Source organism: Balearica regulorum, chromosome 2, assembly GCF_011004875.1.
Source record: "Balearica regulorum gibbericeps isolate bBalReg1 chromosome 2, bBalReg1.pri, whole genome shotgun sequence".
NCBI lineage: Eukaryota > Metazoa > Chordata > Aves > Gruiformes > Gruidae > Balearica > Balearica regulorum.
In genome coordinates, this window is record NC_046185.1 from 123,575,302 (window position 1) to 123,596,351 (window position 21,050).

The 21,050-nt window shown below is 42.9% G+C and overlaps 1 protein-coding gene across 3 annotated transcripts in view; it reads right to left on the reverse strand.

The window, feature by feature from the left end:
* The window catches only part of TGFBR2 (transforming growth factor beta receptor 2), a 61,102-nt gene extending 51,139 nt beyond the window's left edge, over positions 1 to 9,963 (reverse strand). Inside the window, exons 1-2 of one of the 3 annotated variants that reach the window (XM_075745745.1) lie at positions 9,922 to 9,963; positions 9,198 to 9,458 (exon numbers count right to left, since the gene is read on the reverse strand). In XM_075745745.1, coding sequence (XP_075601860.1) covers positions 9,198 to 9,291 — 94 coding nt within the window. In that variant the 5' untranslated portion in view covers positions 9,292 to 9,458; positions 9,922 to 9,963. Of the gene's footprint in view, positions 1 to 8,948; positions 8,967 to 9,197; positions 9,459 to 9,612; positions 9,742 to 9,921 lie in introns of those variants that run through there. The other 2 variants (XM_075745744.1, XM_075745746.1) reach the window with 2 other exon arrangements.
* Between the last annotated feature and the right edge of the window lie 11,087 nt (positions 9,964 to 21,050).

The window sequence follows — 21,050 nt, forward strand, 5'->3', positions numbered from 1 at the left end:
AATAAAAGCTCAACAACCACCTGCATATGCCAGCTCTTCTCTTGAAAGCTTCATGGGTTCCTGATCACAGATTGACAAATTTGTGCTGTTCAAAACCTCATTAAATTCTTCCTATTAGTGAAACACACAAAGATTTACTTCTTCATTCCTACACTCTTTCCATGGCTTTCTCAAGAAGAATGGGACACCCTGGAGTCACCACCCAGTCACGTTACAGGAAAGCTTAAGATAGCCATGGAGCTGAGGAGGGAGCATCCTGAGAGCAGGAAGCGACCAACTATCACGTGAACTCCAGAAGCAACTCAGTGCTGGTCACATGCTGAACTCCTGCATGTGATTTTATTGTCATTCCATCTTATCACTATTGATAACATAACAAAAAAGATACATCCTTAATCAGTAATTTTTACAATGCAGCCATTTTAGGGTAAAAGGTAAAAAAAACCCAACAAAAAAACCAAAAAAGTGCTACTCCATGTTAATTAGCAGCTTTACAGTGCGTTGAAGTAAAATAAACTGACATGTAGCTACAGTCCTCCCTTTAGCACTGGCCTGAAATTGCACAGTGGATACTATCTAATGAAGGAATATTTTAAGAGACTAGACAGTTGGAGAAAAAAACTGGAAAAGGGAAAAAGTCTAGTTACATCTAACATATTTCCCCCAAGCATGCACTTCAACCAACAGAAGTTATTCACAATCACTGCTCTCCTGGAGCACTCTAAGCGCACAAGGTATGTTAAGTCCTGCTGTAACTACGATTTAGATGCCCCATCCTTGGCAGTGTTCAAGGCCAGGTTGGATGAGGCTTTGGGCAATCTGGTCTAGTGGAGGGTTTCCCTGCCTGTAGCAGGGGGGTTGGAACTAGATGATCTTTAAGGTCCCTTCCAACCCAAACCATTCTGTGATTCTATGATTCTATGACTTCAGATTTGCTCCAGCCACAGAGCTCCCAAACGAAGCATACGGAAGTTAGTCAGGACAGCCAGGTAACACTAAATAGAGGGGAGCAGTCAAAATGGCAAGAAATTTCAGCTCCCTTTGAGCACTAAGACCTTTCTTAAATTGTTGCCTAAGTATTATAGCCATGTTATCAAAAGTATTGCTGTTCTACAGCTTTATATAGTGGCCTGTCAATAGAATCCGAGCTATGAATTAGACTTCAAGGATCAGACCAGATCAGCATCTCAAGAAACAAAAGAATCCTGGACAGCTGCTTCTGCTGCCTTCCCTGAAAATAACCAGAAGTGATAATACATTAGTAATCATCTGTGGTCTGTTTCAAAGTTCACCCTCTTGTACAGCAACATTAAAAATGTACTTCTATTAGTTAGTGAGATGAAATCTACAAAATTACCACATTATCATCCAAAAGCCCCAGGCACCACCTAACCGTGCCAACAGGTGCCGTACACGTGTGATGTGCTTACTCCCATTCTGGGCTGCAGAATCCACAGCAGGATTAAAACCAGAGGGAGGTGGCTCACCTGCATCTCACATTTAAAATATCTAGACTTAGGAGAACTGCAGGTTAACTCTTGGAAAAAATCTAACTGAACCCCCTTTAATTTCTAAGTCAATAAAATGAGTACCAGCTCACTTATGACCCTTTTGGGTAAAACCTTAAACAAAATTAAAACCCACATCCACATTCTGAGGAGGAGGTTGCCCCTCAATCCTCACTTCCCATTCTCCACTTTGCTTTCTTATTAATTACACCAGCACTAGCAGCTTATCAGTGACGAGAAAGCTGCAGTTTGCAGACAGCTTGGGAAACATATATAAGTGCTTTTGAAGGAAAGGCCTGGTCTCAATAAGAAATCAACCCTCTTACACATTTATCTTTTTTTGGGGGGACTACCTATCCCAAATCAACTAATCTCCATCCTCCCAAATTCTCTCCCCACCATTCCTCCTGGGCAAAAATCCTTCATGATACATTACAAGAAGCTTGGAAATATCTTCCTTCCCTGAAATCTCTCCTTCCTAAAGTTCTAAGGACTTCAAAATACTGCAGTCAAATTACTCTTTTGCTCCAAGAAAGAGAACTGAATCATTCTGGCTCCTGTAAGACTGATATCACAAAAGCCCCCTCGAGGGAATTACAGCTTCATAACATACAGTTGCCTATTATTTATTCTGTGGCCAGATTCTCAGCTGGTATAAATCAGGGCAGGTTCCTTGCCTACAACAGAGTAAAGCTGATTTATGCCAGCTGACAGTCTGGCCCTGCATGCGTTCCACTTGCACAATGCTAGTTTTTAAAGAGGCCCATTAAAGTGCCCCAGGCACGTAAGAACCACACTCGGGTCTTTACTTGGAAAACGTTGCTCTGAGGAGTAAGACTGTGAAACCTTCTCGCTGCTCTCTGAGTCTGTACTGTTCAAATTCACTTGCTTTTCTAACAGAAGGAAGTCTCTAAGCCCTGACAGAGCCACTACAACCTTGGGAACACAAGATGGATTTTCTAATGTCTTCTGTGTAGACTCGTTTTTTTTAACTGACTTTAAATGCTGAATTAAATGAAGCCCACAGGTATACCAACGCCATGTTTTGGAGGAACCGATCAACTGCACAGAGGGCAGAGGCTATCTTTCAAAACTTGTATTACTAGTGACTATAAACAAGCCAGAAAGAATGTGGTGTGGCTTTCAAATCACTGGCTGAGCTTATGGCTTTAGCTACTTGATAAGTCTTTCTTTTTTACCTTAAAACCTCAGGTGTCTACTTACGGAGCAGGGCAACAGCTCTTTGGCAGGCGTGGGCTGAAGTCCTTGGGTACAAACAGAAGGTATGTAGGAAATAGAAGACAGCTTTCTAATACCTCTGGTTCCAGATTACCATTTCAAAGGCACAATGTTATCCCTAGGCATCATCGTAGTGATCTATCCGCTGAGTTGTAAACTGAAGGATGCTGTAAGTGTGAGGAAGCAGACGACTCTATCTGCTCCTGAAATCTATTAATTTCAGTCAAATTTTTGCCAAAATACTACTCTGTATGAGTGGAGAACTGGAATCAGACTATCAGGACTGTTAGTAATAAAAATTGTGGTTCCTTTGCGTGACAGAAATTTCTGAATACAGCTTGTTATTATGATATGAAACAAAGACTAGAAGACACCAGTCATTCAGAGCACTGCCATTCCCACCCAACAAGAAGAAAACATGCACATGGCTACAGGTCAACCTAAAAAACACTGGCAGGAAAATGTTCTTCCTGCCCCACAAAGTGCTGTGACATTTCATATATTTTCAAATTCATCACCAGAGTCAAACCGAAATCATTTGAAGTGGTGGGTGCAGGGGTGTTTGTGCATGCATGCACAACGAGAGAGTGACAGCTCTCCAATATCCTGGAGAAAGTGGATAGGGGGAGCTCCAGATTCAAATGTGCACTCTATGAGCCAGACCAGGCACTTGATCCTGCCTTTCTTTTAACCTTGACTAGTGATTATTCTAATTATTGATTAATGATTATTTCTCTTTCTCTCTCTTTCTACATCAGAAATTCCATCCTGGACTGGGGGGGGGGGGGGGGGAAGGAAAAAAAAAAGAAGGGTTTCCTGACAAAAGTTTAATGGAAACTGGTACATTTCCACAAATTGTTTCAGTTTTGACAAATCAGCATTTTCCCATGAAAAACAGTGTCAAAAACTCTCAACCAGCTCTAATTCTAACCAGATTAACCCAGGGATGAATGCCAGCAGGAAGTTCTTGCTAAATACCAGTTGTTTGAGCAAAGGAAAACTACTCCTCCACCAGACGATCTTCCCAGAGGTGAAAAGGCTTTAAAATCAATATGAAAAAAAGGACAGGTAGTTCCAGCTGTAACAACCACGATGACATTCGGAGCGCGAGAAAGAGCAAGGAAATGACATATTAAAAAAAAATGCACAAAGGTGGACAAATTGGCAATTAGTATTTCTCCGGCCACTGCTAATGTTGTTGTTTATTAAAATCTGAAACAGTTGATAAACTTTGCAGCAATGCAAACAAATGGCCATTAGTCCCTGACTCAGGAATCCATACGGACTGGAGGACAAACTCCTTAATGCACACTACAATTTAAATTCTGCTTAAATCCCTAGAAGTTAATGGACACAAACAAACGATGGCATGCTGTCACCAACAGAAATAGAATTAAGCAACCCCTGGTGAGATTTGTTAGTTCTAACTACTGATCTGGATGAGCTTTTCATCACTGGATGGTGTTTGAAGTGGTTTGCTCTCTCTACATATCTTACCCTAAACATCTGTATACTAACTAAATCTGTGCTCTTTCAGGCAGTAGAATATAAATGGTTGTACTCAACTAATGCCAGCGCTGCTGCTCTGTCTTTACACCAGGATGAAGACATACTATGAAAAATAACCATTGAAGACTTAGCTGGGTCACTGAGAACCCAGCCTTGCAAATATGTAGTATCAACTCATTGCTTACAGTGGCATGCAGATCACCAGCATTTGCCATAACTACAATGCCCTGCCTCAGTGTGTAAGCCCACTCCTTGCTGTAGAAGCGATCCACCCCCTGTAGTAAGAAGTTTCTCCACTGTTTCTTAATACAACTCTTATCACTTCCACCCGCCAGTGAAGTTAAACTTCAAAAGGACTTCTAACTAGTCTGTTGAAAACAAAGCATACTCTTTCTGATTTATTTTGGTCTATTTTAACCTTCCAGAATTATGGTTCATAAAAAAGCACAAGTATTTTGTTGCAAGCTTTTATTTTATTCTTGATTGTAAGAGTTTAAAAACCAGTTCCCATTATCCTATAGGCAAAAAGAAATGAAAAAACCTCTAACCCCAACAAAATTTAAGTCTGAACACCTATTAAGTAAACCAAAATCTCAGCACTAAATCTCTTAGACTAGGACTCAGCCAAATTTATTTTTTACAATAGGGCTGGCTCTCCACTACTCCAAGTTGGAAAACCCTTGTACTCTCCAACATCTGCACAGATCTGCTTGATATCTCAGTCCATTTTACTGAGTTTGCAATGCTCTGGCAACACAAACTAGCTGATGTTCCTGGGATGTGCCTACCTGGTAATTTCCCCTGAGTCAAAGGGCTCCTGTGTGGCAAAGGAGACACTGCACCTCTGGTGTCCCACCATCCCTCCGTTCCTCCGCTCACCAGGTGCCAGAGGGGCCGGGGGACCATGGGCAGACCAGCACTGTAACAACACACCTCCCTCCTGCTGAGCCCAGGACCATGGGGCCACCAAGGTGGCTGGAAGCCCTGACTTTCACTGTGCCACCAACACTCAACTGTGGCCATGCCAGCCAGCGTGGAAACTGCACGGACCACCTTCAGATCAACACCTGTCATTGCGCTAGTGATATTTCATACCTAGCTGATACAAATGCACCTGGTTATGCAAAATCCAAGAGATTAACAAGTTGGGCCCAACCAGTTGGTTTTGCTTATTTTTGCTATACCGTGAGGCACAGCTCTTCTGAAGTCAGAGGAGTGACACAGTGATACAAAGTTAATGCTAGCAAAATGCACACAACACAGACATACAGTATTGAGAAAAAAAAGTTTCTATGCCACAAATGCAAATACATCATCATAAAAATATCCTGCAGAAGAAATATAAGCATGGGAAACTCCAACAACTGGTGCTACAATGATATTACACTCTTTTTTTCTCCACCCAAAAGAGCAACTCCTTTCTAAAGGCCTAGTTCTGAAAACAAAACAAAACAAAAAACCCCACAAAACAACACAACAAAAAAACTCCAAAAAAACAAAACATAAAACCCCAAAAATCAAACCATGAAGAATTTTCCTTCTGGTAAGAGCCTGACACCATCTTTGCTCCTAAGTTCAGAATTAACGTTGTCACAGTGACAACTTTGATCTGTCACCGTTATATGAAACTGTAACAATTCATCACAGAAAGGAGTATTTCATTTTGAAGCAATGCTGTTTGGTTAAATGTAGGTCATAAGTGTTTATAAAATATAAGTGAAAAAATATTATGAATATGAAAAAATTTGAATTATTCCATTGTCCTTTTTTAGAAATTACTTTTGAAACTGTTTCAGGACACTTATATGCTATAACTCTACGTAACTCTACCAATGCTAATAGAACTATATTAATTTGCAGCGGCTTAAGATCTGGCTCATCATTTTTTAATAGAAACTATTCCTATATGGAATTCACCACCTGAATATTATAGAAGCATGTTAATGCCAAGGAGTCCAAAACAGCAATTAAGTAAAAGTGATTTTCAAAGTCTCAGGTATAAAAGTCTTAGAACTCAAGATACCCCATAAATAGAAGAAAATGCAATAATATCTCTGTTCTATTCCTACTTCCCTCCTGAAATAACTGGAAATTTGCCAGTTTTAATTGGGTGGGCAGGAATGCATTTTAGATTTGATCGTGTTACAAACATGTTCCACCATGTTACGAAGATGTTTGTTCTCATACTTCACTCTTGCAAATATCTGAAGCTCTAAATTTTATTTTATTACTATAAAATTACCTATGATATGGCTTTTTAAAAAATGAGACAATAATGCAAATAGAGTTTGGTTGAATGGAGAAATTAAGTTCCTGTGGTTCAGAAAAGAACAATAATTACACAGATTATTCCAAAGAATAAATTTCTGGTTTGGATACCCCAAAGATAAATTACAGATTCATACTCACTTGGACACAGCAGCGTTGATTTCTAATGTGGGCAATTTCTGGTTTGCACTACCACGTATTGATTACGTGCTCAATATAGCATTCACAATCATTTGAAAAATCACACCTTGTCCCTTTATCGAAAAAATTTCAGTTACTAGTGTGTAGTACAAAACATAAAAGCATCTTTTTCAAAGCAGGTAGTTCCTATTGGACCTGCTTATAAATTTGTGGTTTTGTCCAGAACCTTTATGGGAATGTGCCATTCCTGTCTAATATTTTGCTGTGAAGAATGTTAAAATGAAATTTTAACTGGGCCTTTATTGAACTTTTCACCAACAAGAGTCAGCTGGTTAGTAGGCATCCCTGGGAAGTGAGCTCTCATGAGACAGGTATCCCTCCTGCCTCATCCTCACTGAATTGCTGAGCTGTTGATTACTACAAAGTAAGTATCTCTACTGTTTTCTTTTCCCCCATTTGGCAGCTCTAGTTTTCATTCTGATGCCAAATAACCAATATGTGAACCTCATACTTTCTGCCCCCACAAAACTGTCCTTTTCTGACCAACTCTTCCTGTTACACACACAATAGAATCCTATGGTGATTATTAAAACAACTTTTGGAGCTATAGTATAGGTTATCTGACAACAGGTCTACTCAGTTTTAGTTACTGTAGGGTGCAAATGAAGATCAGTATGAAAAATGATGAATTGTAACCAATTTCTATATATTTTTTCCTCACTGGACCTACCACAAGAAAGAACAACAAATTCTTAAGCTATGTCATTTTCAAAATCTACCTGTAGTTTGAGACTGTCTATACTGGTTGAGTAGAAAAAAAAAAAAGCATAACAATAAATAACACAAGATTGACAAAAGTGGAACTTTTTCATTTAAAGCTCTTTGTGATGAGAATCTGAAAAAAAATTGGGGCTGGGGTCAAAATAAAAGCCATCACTAGTTGAGTATGATTGACATTAATCAGAAATAATATTTATCACAATCAACAAGAAGCTGCAAACCTCACATTTAAAATAATATCATTTTGAGCCCTGGGACACCATAGTGTCTTATTCTTAAACTGTTTTGTTCATCTGCCCTAAGCTTCCATAAGTAACTTTGCAGGTATGTAAAACCTGTTGACTTTGACAGGATTACTAATGAAGTATGAAGTTATTCCTACTGTACATAGCTATTGGAAGTAGCCATACAAGAGCTATCTAGTTTATGTTATTATGCTTTAGCAACAATTTTGAGATCATTATGGACCATGAACGGACCACAAGGGAGAATCAGAGGGCACAGAGCAAAGTTTGTAGAAGCTCAGGTGTCTGCACATTTTACCTGAAGACTAAAACTAGATGTGGTATCAGAAGACATCTCAGAAATCTACTTAATTCTTCGAAACTGTTTCACATGTAGCTGTGCTGCAATCTGATGTTCTCTTTTTAGGTTCACCAGTTGCACTGCAACATGATTTAGGGCCTAACTTTGCATTTACAGATGTTAGTTCACAGATGTGGTTTAGTACTGGTAGGACTGAGAATAAAAGCTCCTCAGGGCAGGGACCTTGCTTTTGCAGCAGCACTTTAAGCTCTTGGTACATTCCAAATTACCCTATGAAGAATACCGCAAGCCACAGTCTCAAAAACCTATCTAAGGATGTCTTGGTAAAAATGGAATAAGGGATGTAAAGTGTCATTAAAAGTGAATCAAACACCACGAGCACCAAGTGCTACAGGAATGACCGCTAGTCTCAGTCCAGCTGCTCACGATCGTGGCTTAATTCTGCTGTAGGCAGAGACTCACATATAAAGTAACTTTTTGGTAAGCAACTGCTGATCCACACAGCAGCGAGCTCTGTGGCCACGCACAGGCCCTCAGCTGGGAGCCGGCACCCACCGGCTCAGGCCATGTAGCGCCCGGGGCACCTTCCAGCCCCTCTCCCTGTGGCTGTGCAGGGCGAGCTGCTCCCCGTCCCACAGGGCATCGCAAAGGCTCTGCCGGGGGCTGGATCCTGCAGCCGTGAGCACGCACCGAAGGGGGCTGGAGGCGCGGGCCGCGGCCGTCTGGTTGCCCCTCGGCCTGGCGTCCCCCGGGCCCGGCGCCCCCCGGGCACACGGTGCGGCCCGGCACCAGGTGCGGAAGCTGCTGCAGCAGCTGCAGGGCCGGGCAGCCGCTCTCCCCGCGGACAGCAGTCCGCTCCCTAGCTGCCCTCTCCGGGCTCCTCCGGCCGGACCAGACCCTGCTGCATTTCCTGCCAAATCCTCTCTTTTCTCCCCCCTCCTCCCTCCACGGACGGACCTCAGATTTTGCCGCGAAGCCCCCAGATTCCCAGTCCTTTCTTCTCCGCTTATTTTCCAGCAGGGCAATAAACAAACACGCTCACCCCTCCCGAAATGTTTCCAGCCTCAAAACTTTCTTAGCAACCGCGTCCCCCCCTCCCGCGGCGGACGCCTGCCTCCTGGCCCGCTCCTGCCTCCGGCCCCGCTCCGCTCCTGCCTCCGGCCCCAGGAACTGTCAAGCGGGAGCGCCGGGCCGGCGCGCACTTACCCCGAAGCAGAGCGGGGACCGAGCTGCCCATGAGGACCCAGAGGGAGACGCGCAGAAGCAGCCGCCCCAGGCTCCCCGGCAGACGGAGAATCATCGCTGAGCCGGATCGGCATAGACGGCGAGCCGCGGGCGGGGGGCGGCCGGGCCGGCCGGGCAGCGGGGGAGGCCGCGGCGGCGGGGCTGGCAGGGCGGCGGGGGAGCGGGCTGCGCGGCTCCGCTGCTCGGGACCGCGGGTGACTCACTGAAAACTTCACTTCGGCGCTGCAGGGGAAACAGGAAATCTTAAACTTCGCAAACAGCTGGGCAGGACTCTCTTACAGTAGTTCCTTCTCCCCCTTCCCACAGTCACCCCCTCCCCTGCGCTCGCCCTTTTTCTTTCTTTCTTTTTTTTTTTTTTTAAAACATGAAACCTCACCCAGTTTGGTGTCAATCATCTGCCAGAGGCCAGCCCCTCTCAGGTCTGGCTCTCCCACCACAAGCGCGCCGGGGCCAGCCCCGACGTGCAGCCCGGATCCCTGCGCCTGCCTCCCTCCCGAGGCGGGGACCGGGCACGGCCACCCGCCCGCCCTGCCGGGCCCCGGAGCGGCGGCGTGGCTTGCGAGGGGACTCAAGGTCGACGGGAAGCCGCCAACTCGAACGGGCCCTTCTCCACACGAGTTGACAGTTCTGTCATCTGGGGGAAGGGGGACTACCCAGAGCTCCTCCTTGCATCCGTATCCCTGACCTTATCGATGCTGCTGCAGCCTGTTTCCTCCTCTGCAGAGCTGCTATCTGAAAGACGGACATAACCCCCAGATGAACTAAAGCAGGGGGCAGGGGAGGCTGAAGGCGGGGTAATAACCGGAAACGTGCACACAGACTAGCTGGGCACTCGGCTTGCAGATGTTGAGGCTGACTGCGACAACTTGTCACCTGCCTCTTTTTTTTGCATTTTGCTCCCAAATGGGCTGGACGCACACCACTTGGTCCCAAACGCTGTATATGTGACACAGATGACGTTATCTCCAGTCCCCTCTGAGAGATTTTGCTTTCTCCAGAAGGGAGAAATTGCACATAGGATTCAGGGAGTAGGACCACACCGGTGATGCCAGCTTTGCGTGGCCCAGACAGAGACTATAGGAACCATTAGACTCTCGACCTGATTAAGGCCCGAACTTTCTCCCAATATAAATCCAGCCATTGCATAGCCACCAGTTGTCTTGAGACCCATTTTTGGTTCACAGAGTCTTTCGCTCCAAGTTAAATGGCTGGGCATTGATTGAAAGGAAAAGTGATGCACATGGGCATAAGTTGAGGGTGTCTGTCTAAATTTTGGTGATTCGCCTTTGTCTCAATTACAGCATGAGTTAGATAGAGGTACAGATCTGGGTATTTCAGGAAAAGGGCTAAGCCCTCAGGGGGAATATATGTAATCATGCTCTGAATGTCCCAGATCAACTCTGTAGGAATTTGGAAATGTTTGCATAAAGCATTTAATTGGCCTATTACAGACATTAAAAAATCTCATTGTGATTTTATGTAAATTTAGTTTTAAAAACTCCCTAAATGCACATTGTCACATTGGAGTCCCAGTTTATGATGCAAGTTCTCATAAACCTCTCCAAGAGCATTTTCCTTCAAGATTCACTCAAACACAGTTGTCACCTTCCAAAGGTATGAAAAATGTTGGACTCCCCTTTGAGCACAGACTGGAGTGTTCTTATCAGTCCCTACGCACCAGCCCTGTGCTAGAAGCTGGCTGTGTTTTCAGTAATCCACTTAAACCAAAGCATTTCTCAACCTCCGTCAGTATATACTGTATGCCGTATACACTCCTCTCTCCTTGTAGCTGTCAAGCTGCAGGTGCCAAGGAGTTGCTGTTTGCTTAGAAAGTTGGCTCTGTATACTGAACTCTCCTGTTAGTTTTTGATGACTAACTTTCAATATGAAAAGAAGCTTAAAAGCCATTAAATGCAGATTTAATGTTACCATTCAACCCTGTCACAATCCAGGCGTGACTTGGCAAGCTGGCCTCTGCCTCACTTGCATCTCTCTCCTCGCACGAGTGCCGTGGCTCTTCTCCCACATGGGCACCTTCTGACCAGTCTCTCTCATCCAGGGTCTGGGAGTAGGAGAGGGGCTTGCAGGATTTGGAGGCCTTGGGGAGGGCCATCCTCAGGTCCCCAGTAGTCTCTGACTACAGCCTGGCATCACAGCCCCCCTCTGTCACATTAGGTGATATGGCATCTGTTATCCAGTGAGTGAGGAGTCTACAAGTGGATTTCAGAAGTCTGATATTTCCATATAAGCATTGTTTTTATTTCCACAGACATGTCATGCAGTAAGGATTGTGCTACAGCTACACTTTGGATGTTCAGATAACCCATGAAAGTGGTAGAAAGTTTTTGGGTGGAAGGCATCTATCTTACCTGGATATCCTCAGTGAAGGAGTAACTTTGTCACCAGAAGTCAACATGGAAGTTGAAGTAACCCCCATTTCGGTTCACAGATTTGTCCCGGACAGGTTTATTAACAAAAGCTCACATCCTGCCTTTTTTAGTACTATAAGCTTCCCTGGTAGGGCCCAAATGCAGCTTAATCAAGATTTCCTGGACAACCAAAATATATAAAACGAGACTAAGCCGGTCGTTTCTTTCCATTTCCTTGTTCATAGTTCCCAGTTCCCTATTGCAGATGGAAGTTTATCACTTACTTCTAAATTGAAACTGTGAATATTTAACCTCAGTCTTACTGAGGTAAGAAAGAGCCCACTTTGAAGTGCTGCAGATGAAAGCTGTAAATAATTAACTCCAGCCTGACAGGGTAAGGAAGGGTCAACTAATTTCAGTTTGCTACTCAGAAAGGCAAGATACTGAAACACTGATTATTGTATTTTCTTTCTGAGCCTTAAAAAAAGATACCCACAACACAAACAAGCTAGTACCTCTTGTATCTCAAGGCCTCCTAGTGAAGACAAGCTAAGTCCTTCTTGCTGCAGTTTTAGGTACAGCATTTTAAAACAGTCCATAAAAACTATTGCATATGAATGATCTCTCTTTAGTATTCCAACCATTTCTCAGCTTGCAGTATCATATTTCTGTCAAAATCCCATAAGAACTACAGCGTTATTCTCATACGAAGAACACTTTCAAGCTTCCACAAAACTTGCATTGTTACTAAAAACTGTCATTTCACTGGACGCAACATACACTTTTAACCCCAAATCATTCTACCCACAGCCAAGAACTGCTGATATGTCCAGTAAAGCCATTATTTTGATTAATTTATTAGCTCCAGCATTGCTTTGCTTAAGAATCCCACAATGAGCTACTTCCCAGATCCATTGACTCAGAATTAAGTAAGGCCTATACAGCTGCACTAACACAACGAAATGTTCCTGCCTATGTGAAGCTGACCTATGTGGCTTAGGGTGAAGACATCTTACCTTACTTCAGCTATCTAAAAGTTAGCTTTGGAGTTAAGTTCCAGGAGATGGCTGAGACAAGCTAGCACCTTTCCTGCCATCTAAAGGAGCAGTCTCATTTGTTTGACTGTGGTGGGTTAGGCCCAGATCAGGTTCAAGGACCAAAGGATGGAGGACGAAGGCTGGATGAACAGATCTGCCATTATGGTGGCAGCAAGCTATTAGGGCACCTACATTCCCTCAGTCACCTAAGGATGGAGAGGAGTCTACATATTTTAAAAACCTCTAGATATATGAGCTGACAACAGAGAGCATAGTTAGCCCAGACATCTACTTTTTAGGTATCTGATGTTAGATGACATGAATCCTAAAGAATGTGTACATCATATAACGTAAGCTACAAGATGATTTACAGTCATTACTGCCTGTGATTTTTGTTTGGAACGAAATAAGGCAATCGGGTCCATACAATGCTGATATTGCCTTGACAAAACTATTAATGACATAACTGGAATAAGTAGTTTGGCCAAAATAAAACCATTGATGAATTGGAGTAATTTTTGTCATAACTACTTTCAAAAGAAAAATAGGAAATCTGCTTTAAAAAGTTGACACGTCCCATTTTGACATTTTTGGTGAGAGAGATCTTTTTTTGTTTTGAAGTAGCCAATTTGTTTTGAAATGTTTTTGTTCTCTCCATGTTACATATGAAAACAAAACATGGGAGCAACATACAACACTTTGATTTCGCTGCAGTGAAGGAAGAGGTTTATTTTAAGGGAAATTTTGGCATTTCAGTACGAGTCAAAGTAAAATTTTGTAACCCCATATTATTTGCAACCCAAAACTTCTGTTCCCTGCAGCGCTCTGTTCACAAAGCTGACATTTGTCTGCTAATTTTCAAATCGAGGGTGCTTGGCATGGAGTATTGGCCTTTCAGCATTCTTGATAAAAGCTTTGCCCCTCTGGTGCACCATTCGCTGAAGAACACATAGTCCTCTTTGGGATAATGTTAAACTATTGTGCCTTGTATCACTGCTTGCATCATATTTCTCTCTTAATGTAGGTTATCACAGAGCACAGAATTGCAGCTACTATTAAATGCAGTTTTCTTCTTTTGCATAATCACTGGTTTCCACTTGTTACTAATAATTTGCACCATTATGAGAACACACACAGCCTCAAGCAAGGACATTTACAAAAGGTTACATTCATTGCAAAATGTTTTGAAAGACTCATAAAAAGTGTTTGGACTTAACACAGCATTATGCTTATCTCACAGATATAATCAAATTAAAACATCTGTTGTGTGTAATCATCCATCAGAAGGAGGCAATCAACTTGTTATCAACTCCTGCATACATCAGAGGCAACAAGAATAATGTTATCTTCAAGATTTATCTTAGTAATGCTTTCTGTACAAATCTCCTGAATGACACTTGGCAAAATGAAGTTTTGAAATATTATTCAGATTAGCACTAGACTCTCAGGGCACTGCTGCTCACCTGATCTCTGACTTTTAGCTATAATGCAAATCAACCATTTTTAAGCTTCACTGAATTGGCTTGTTCTGTGTTTACTGTGTATGTATAAATACCCCCAATAGTGAAAGCAGAAGTACGTTAGTGTCAGAAGAGATATCGTTCCCGCAGGAAGCGCATTAATCTCACCACGCAACCTTTTACATGAAGAATTCCACTCTATTTTTCCAAAAGCAAAGGACATTTGGAGAATTTTATACTGTTTTCTTCAGTTTCTTGCACTTCTCACAACGGGTATCGGAGCTGGGGAAAAACCTTGCACTTTTCCATAAGCATGTTCTACCTTTTGTCTTAACTCTTTTACATGTACAAAGAACTAGTAAAACTAAGACTAGATGAAGTGGCATTTTTAAAAGATGTGGAACCAAATTATTACAGATATACTTGGGAGATAATTTAAGTTGCTCAAAAACATGGTTACCTGTGAAACCTGCCTCCGTTACCACATAATTTGTAGTATTTATTATCATCAAAGCTTGTTATTTCAGGCTCTTCATTAGAAAGAATTTGAACACTGGATGCCAAGCTCCAGAAAATATCTGAACCTATCAAAGAACCTAAGTAGCATAACACAGAGGCCCTTCTGTTTCATTGCTCCCACTGGAACAAAAGGGAGTTGTGAATCTATGATAGAGTATATCCCTAAATCTAATCTGAAAGAATCCCAATACTTCAACCGCAAAGCCCCAGAACTGAGGAAAGTATCCTCCCACCCCACCAAGCAGATCATGTCTGTTTTATTCAGGAATGCAGTACACTGATGATGCTAAACTGACTCATTTGACCAAGATCTTTAAACAAATTTATTTGTGATAGCACAGCTGTTCCTCTCAGAAAGGAAATGCATGGTTCCATAATTTTTATCTGCAAGGCAACTTTATGATCTGTGGTCACAGGAGGTGGCTACTGTGCTTTAGAGGTCAGAAGCAAGCAGTACAGGAGGATCCAGAATGCCTTGGGAGTTGGATATTGTTCCAACAGAGCTAACCCTGGAACAAATGGGCTAACTGTGGCTTGCAAATAACCTGGCTAATATAATTCACTTTTGCTGTTTCCCTTTTCTGTGACCAAGATCATCACCAAACTAGCCTGTGAGCCCCATTTTGAGGCTGTGCACACACAGCCTCCCACAACTTCCAGCTGGTATGACTTGTCCCCAGTTGGAAGATGCTCTCCGTGCCATCCTACCAGCCCTGAATGTTGGGCAGGCATTTCCCTTCACATCTCAGGCAAGACTAGCTGGGCTACTGGCAATAGTTTCAATTCTTGGCTGGAGCTGTCTAATACAGGGCAGTGAAAATTACATAGTGCTCACCTGAAACTCTCAATAGGTGTGAAGGATACCAATTCCATCTGGTAGATGGGGACTAGCCTTGGGGCATTAAGGACTTCTGCAAGGATCAGGGAGAGGTGGCTAATCCACAGCCTCAGTGATATTCAAGGCTCTCTGCATCACTACAGCAATATAGGGGCTATTAGAGAAAGCTTTAGTGCAATTTACAGCCATTTTATTACCTTTTTACAATATTAAAGTGTTATAAATAGTCCTTAATGTAACTGAGAATTAGATGCTTTGCAGTTAATAAAAGATGCATGATTGACTCCATTGTCTATGGAGAAATAACACTGCATTTTCTGTCAATTTGGCATTTCTGGAGTGTCAATTCCCCAGGTTCTACATCCAGATATTGACTGCAGTGAGGGAACAAATGAGCATTGCTGGTTTAAAGTCAGTCTTCCCTTCTATACAAAGGTGCATAACATTTCTTGCTCGACTTTGCCCTGTCTGTAAGAACATTTTCTTGTCTCTGGTGACCCACGGCTGGAGAAAGTGATTTGGCAATTCTCCTGCCTACTACAAATTGAGGTGCAATTGAGACTGATGAGGGATGAGTGTGAGTAAGTATTTGTTGCATCTTCACATGCTTTGAAGTACAGATACGGACACATCTTGTCCAGTGCTGACACAGTTTGATCTCTGAATCATGCAGCAGCTGGAAACCTCCTGTCCTGAGGGACTGCTGCCCATCTAATACAAAAACTGCTTAGAAATTGAGGAGTTGGTAGGCTTTATGGTGAGGCAAACAGGGCAGCCAGGCAACGGGATGGGACATTGTACAGAAAAGTGTAGTGATGTTTATTAGTGAGTGAGGAGGTCCTGCTGAAGTCAGGATGATTTTTCTGAAGAGCTTTTACAGTATTTGCTATTTGATGCATGTATTTGCTTGCCGTAAATATTAGCCTGGTTTCCATCTCTACCTTTTTTGGATGATTTTTTTACTGTAATTCAAAAATAAGACAAGATAAAAAAATCAATTTCAGTAATCTCCATCACAAATTAAAAGTAATTTACAGCTGTCTGCATGACATTACTCTTGTATGATTTCAATGTTTTCCCTTTAAAGGACATGCTGTTCTGAATTGGCACGTCTGTCTTTTCTTCATTTTGTTGCCTTTTTTGCCTCCTTTCTTTGGGTTCCTTATTCTTATTTCTCCTATTCTCTGCTATCTCTTTCCATCTTTTCTTTCAGATTATTTGTTCTGTGTTAATCTATCACCATTGACTTTTCCTCTGGGTGTCAATTACAGACCGCTATTTAAAAAATAAATCTTGTTTTTACCACCTTTGCAATTACTGTTGTTCCAAACTATGGTACTGTTAGACTTAAGCTGCTTGTTCAAAAGCGTTTCTGCTGTGTGTTTGTGTGCACACACTAACATTTCATTCAGAAGAAATTCCTGACTATATTAGTTTCACAACTAGCAACAACCACACTCAGTTAATGTATCAGTGGTAAAACTTCTGGGTCTAATATACTGTCTTTTAATCAAAGCCCAGATTAAAGGATATTGTGAAATGGGACTGGCATAATATACTTTACAGCTCTTTTATTTGCCCTGTTAACCACAATGAAGAGTCCCAGCCCAGGCTGGTCTCCGTTCCATTACTGTCCATTTCTTCTAGCTCTTCTCAGAAGTGCTGATAAGCTGATAGGTAAAGCCTTGCAAAAAGCCATGGCAGTGAGGTCCACTTTTTCTATCAGTGCAATCACATACATGTGTGTGGTGCTGGCAGGGTGCAGCTGAACAGGGGCTGGCATTGCAGATTGAGCTTGGCCTCCTGTGCAGAACCTGTTTCCACTCCTCTCGGATCCACACATGAAGCATAGTGACATATCAGGGAGTAAAGATCCTATTTTTGCTTCAAAAAATGTGCTTAATTTGCAGCAAGGACATAAATTGACTCACGTGAGCACTGAACATCTTTCGGTGCTCTCCCACAGTTTGCCCAGGCTGTGAGCTCTTCCACCCTTCCCAGGGACTGAATCATTAGCTCAGATGAATGCTGCACTAAGCCGCACTCCCAGACTTGCTTGACACACTCTCCCTGGGAGACCCAGAGGACACAAGGGTAGATTAGGCTAATTTACGCACTCAGATCCAGGTCACCAAAGCCTGTGCTGACTGCAGTGAAGACCTATCTTCCATGTAACTAAATGGGAAGCTAAAACACCAGCAGACTTTTACCATAACCCAGAGCTGTAGCAGGATGTTTCACTCTCAGAACATCTCCTTTCTGTCTTGCCTTCCCCCTGCCATCAGCACATTCTCTCACCTGCTCCTTCCTGTTCCAAGTCCTCTCTTTCAGCCCCCCCCCCCTATTTCTAGCCTCTCTGAGTTCCTGCCAGCTGCCACCGCCTGCTCGGCCCCCTCAGCCCATTGCCCGGCCTGCTGGGCAGCAGCCCCGGCTGGCAGGGTTTGACATACTTGCTTTGGTTTGCCGTGCCCCTGGAAGGAATGCTTGGGGTACGTGTCCCCGCCCATCCTGTACAGATCACCCTTATGGCTCTTGCAGAAGCTTTTACATGGTATTTCATGCAAAGTTTCTTAAAACTAATAAAAGTTTAAAAAAAAAAAAAAAAGCAATCTAAACCAGCTACTAGGTCATTGTTGAATTTCTTTCCTTACTTATCTGCAGTGGTCAAAACAATTTAAAAGGTAAACACAATTTTTAACACTGAATTGCCTTTAATACTGTGATTAAAGTTTGCTGGTGCCACAGTCGTATAATCACTGACAAGAGGCTTTTAATCACTGCCTTCATACACAGAAAAATGTAGAGTAAGTGCTGTCTTGGACCCTTTAAGAACTTGGATATCTAGCTGCTGCTTATTGATTAGTTTTGATGTTCATCCTCTTGGGGGTTGGTGAGAACAATAAGAATCTGGCAAAGAACGAATTTACAGAGACGGCTCAAGTATTGTTCCTTCCCTCCCCCATACCAAACCAGACATGGCTGTCAGCCCAATCATTTAGTACACAGGCTCCAAAATCATCAGTCATGCAGAACATCCCCTGAAAGTCACAATTCCTTCCAAATGGTGCCAGCTGCAGTTGTATTGCATGATACAGCTGGAGCATGGAGCCAAGCTCCGTTGCTGTCCTGTTTTCTGCTTACTGTCCATCCACCTGATGGCAAAGGAAGCCATGCCTTTGAAGGGGCTTCACTGGAAACCAGAAGGCAGGCAACTCATGGAGGTGATGAAGGGAGCAAGGTACCATTTAGCCTGTTCTACACAGATACGTAGACCTTCACCTCACCGAACTGCAGTCAAGAAGCCATAAGTGTAACTCATAATCTTCCACTGGAGATGACCTGAGTCTTTTTTCCTCCTGCTATTTTTTGTAAAAATCTTTGGTTTTGTTTTTGCATTGGAATAAACCACTCAAGCTACAGTTTATCACAGTTGCACCATGCGTGCCAACAGCCTGCAGCTCTCTCCAGGGAGCCATACGAGCAAGAATCAGAGGGGACCCAATGGTTCTCATAGACTAAGAGGCACACTGCTCCCTGTGAAATGCTTGAAGGTCCTCAGCTGGAATGTGTGATGGAGCAAGAGACCCCTGGAAAGCACAGGTAAGTTTCTTTTCTCGTGAGTGATCACAATGACCTAAAAAATAATAGTCCCTTTTCTTACAGCACTAAGCAGATTTTTAGACAAGGATGTGTATCTGTTCTTATTTCTGTTGTTGATCTTTGTGTGTGGCACATGAAGGGACAAGATGGGGGTAACACATACCTCTGTGGACATGTTTTCTCATGTGAGACATGGAAATAATAATTGCTATCTCACAGTGTGGATGAGACATATATTAGGGTATATAAGGCATACTTCGCAGGTGGAAAGCACGATAAATGATATATGTACTTCATAACTCTAGTATGTTTTCTTCTATATGGTCTTTCAGGTGCAAACATCATTCTCTTTGTGGTGTTCATGTTGATGACTCTTAAGAAGACATCTGCAGCATCAATTGTGATTCATCTGGAGCATGCTAACATCACCACTTACCACTTGTAACTCAGTGCCAATCATAGACCGGCAATGTGAGCTTCCAGGTGTGAAAGAAGCGGTGACAACTGAGAACTGGCAGGTGCTGATAGAGTGTGTAAGCCAATATGCGATAAGCAGGAACCAATGTGAACTTTGGTTTCAAAGCCTAACGCGTATTTTGCAAAGGCTGCATTTGCAGACCTAAACAGGAATTAGAGGTTGTTTTGCAGCAGCCACAGAATAACCTTCTGCTATTGTGCTACAAAGGATGCACACTACTCTCAGCTTTTGCAAACTAATTTACCGCAGAGACTTCCTTGTGGGCTTACCCCTGCCGTGTTGATACTGTTCCACACAGGCAGCTAGGCTGCTCAGAGTACGCAGCTGGTGGGGGACTTTGTGCTTCCTTTTACAGCAGGCAGCTATTTCTGGCCTTCAACTACACCATTTTAGGAGATAGTCCCCAAGTCGTAAAGTCTGAAACTAGATCCCAACACAAATTTTTTCAGCGTTCACACGAGATCTCATCCTAGGTTTGGGCTTGCTCCGTTCAGATCAAAGCCCAGCTGCAAAGCTTGTCTTTCAACCAAAACTTCCTCAAAGCTTTGGAGTTTGGAGTTGTAGTTCTGGTTTAGCTCCATTTCCAACTGGAATTTTCAGGAGTTTTCCTACATGCCTAACATTTTGCTGCCAATTAGACACCTTAGGTCTGTAGAAATCTCCATTTTGTGATCACAATTTATTTCATTAGACACATGGCCTTCTCTATTTAGTATTAACTCAACAAACATGTCCAAAAAAAAGTCCTTGCTTGTTTTACCTCATACATTCTAATAGTTGCTTCTAGGGTGGTGGGTTGTTTCCTCTAACAGATTTAGCATTGACATAGGATAACAGATGAGAGTGGACCACCAAGCCATCCCAAGGCAATGATTTTCATGTTTCTGCCACTGAGTAAAGCCAAAGTCTGATCCAAGTAGGTGAGAGCTGATGGTGCGCTGAATGGCTTAGAACATCAGTTGTCCGAAGGAGATGACAGCAATGTATGGCAGAGGATAGCACTCTCCAGGCTCTCACGGGAGTTTTAAGAACAGTTTTTCCTCTGAGCTCTATGTTGGAAAGGGTTTTGGAAAACATCTTGCTCTAGGAAAAAGAGTCTAACACGTATGTTGTTAGTTATCTTTGTTTGGTTTTTTGTAACAAAATTAAAATTGGATGGGTTGTGCTCACTGAGCAGCACAGAAACAGCAGTCGGCTTGAAACGCAATGAGCTCAACTTGAACATGCTCAGCTTCGGATACACGTTAAGCAATTTCCTGGTAAAAGTGTGATAAAGATTATTTGTATAAACAGTTGCTTCTCCAACCGTGTAGAAAGAAACACTATCAGTAGCAGGGGGTGGCTGTGGTCACTGTTAAGCAGTCTCAGTGACCTCTGATTACTAACCTAGCACTCCTCCACAACGCTGTACGGTGCTCCTGGGCTGCTGTCAGCCTCCAAAACACACCAGCGGTTTCTGTTCAGAGTCTGCCTGAAACTTCACTGTGTCGGATGAAGGACATCTTATATCTGA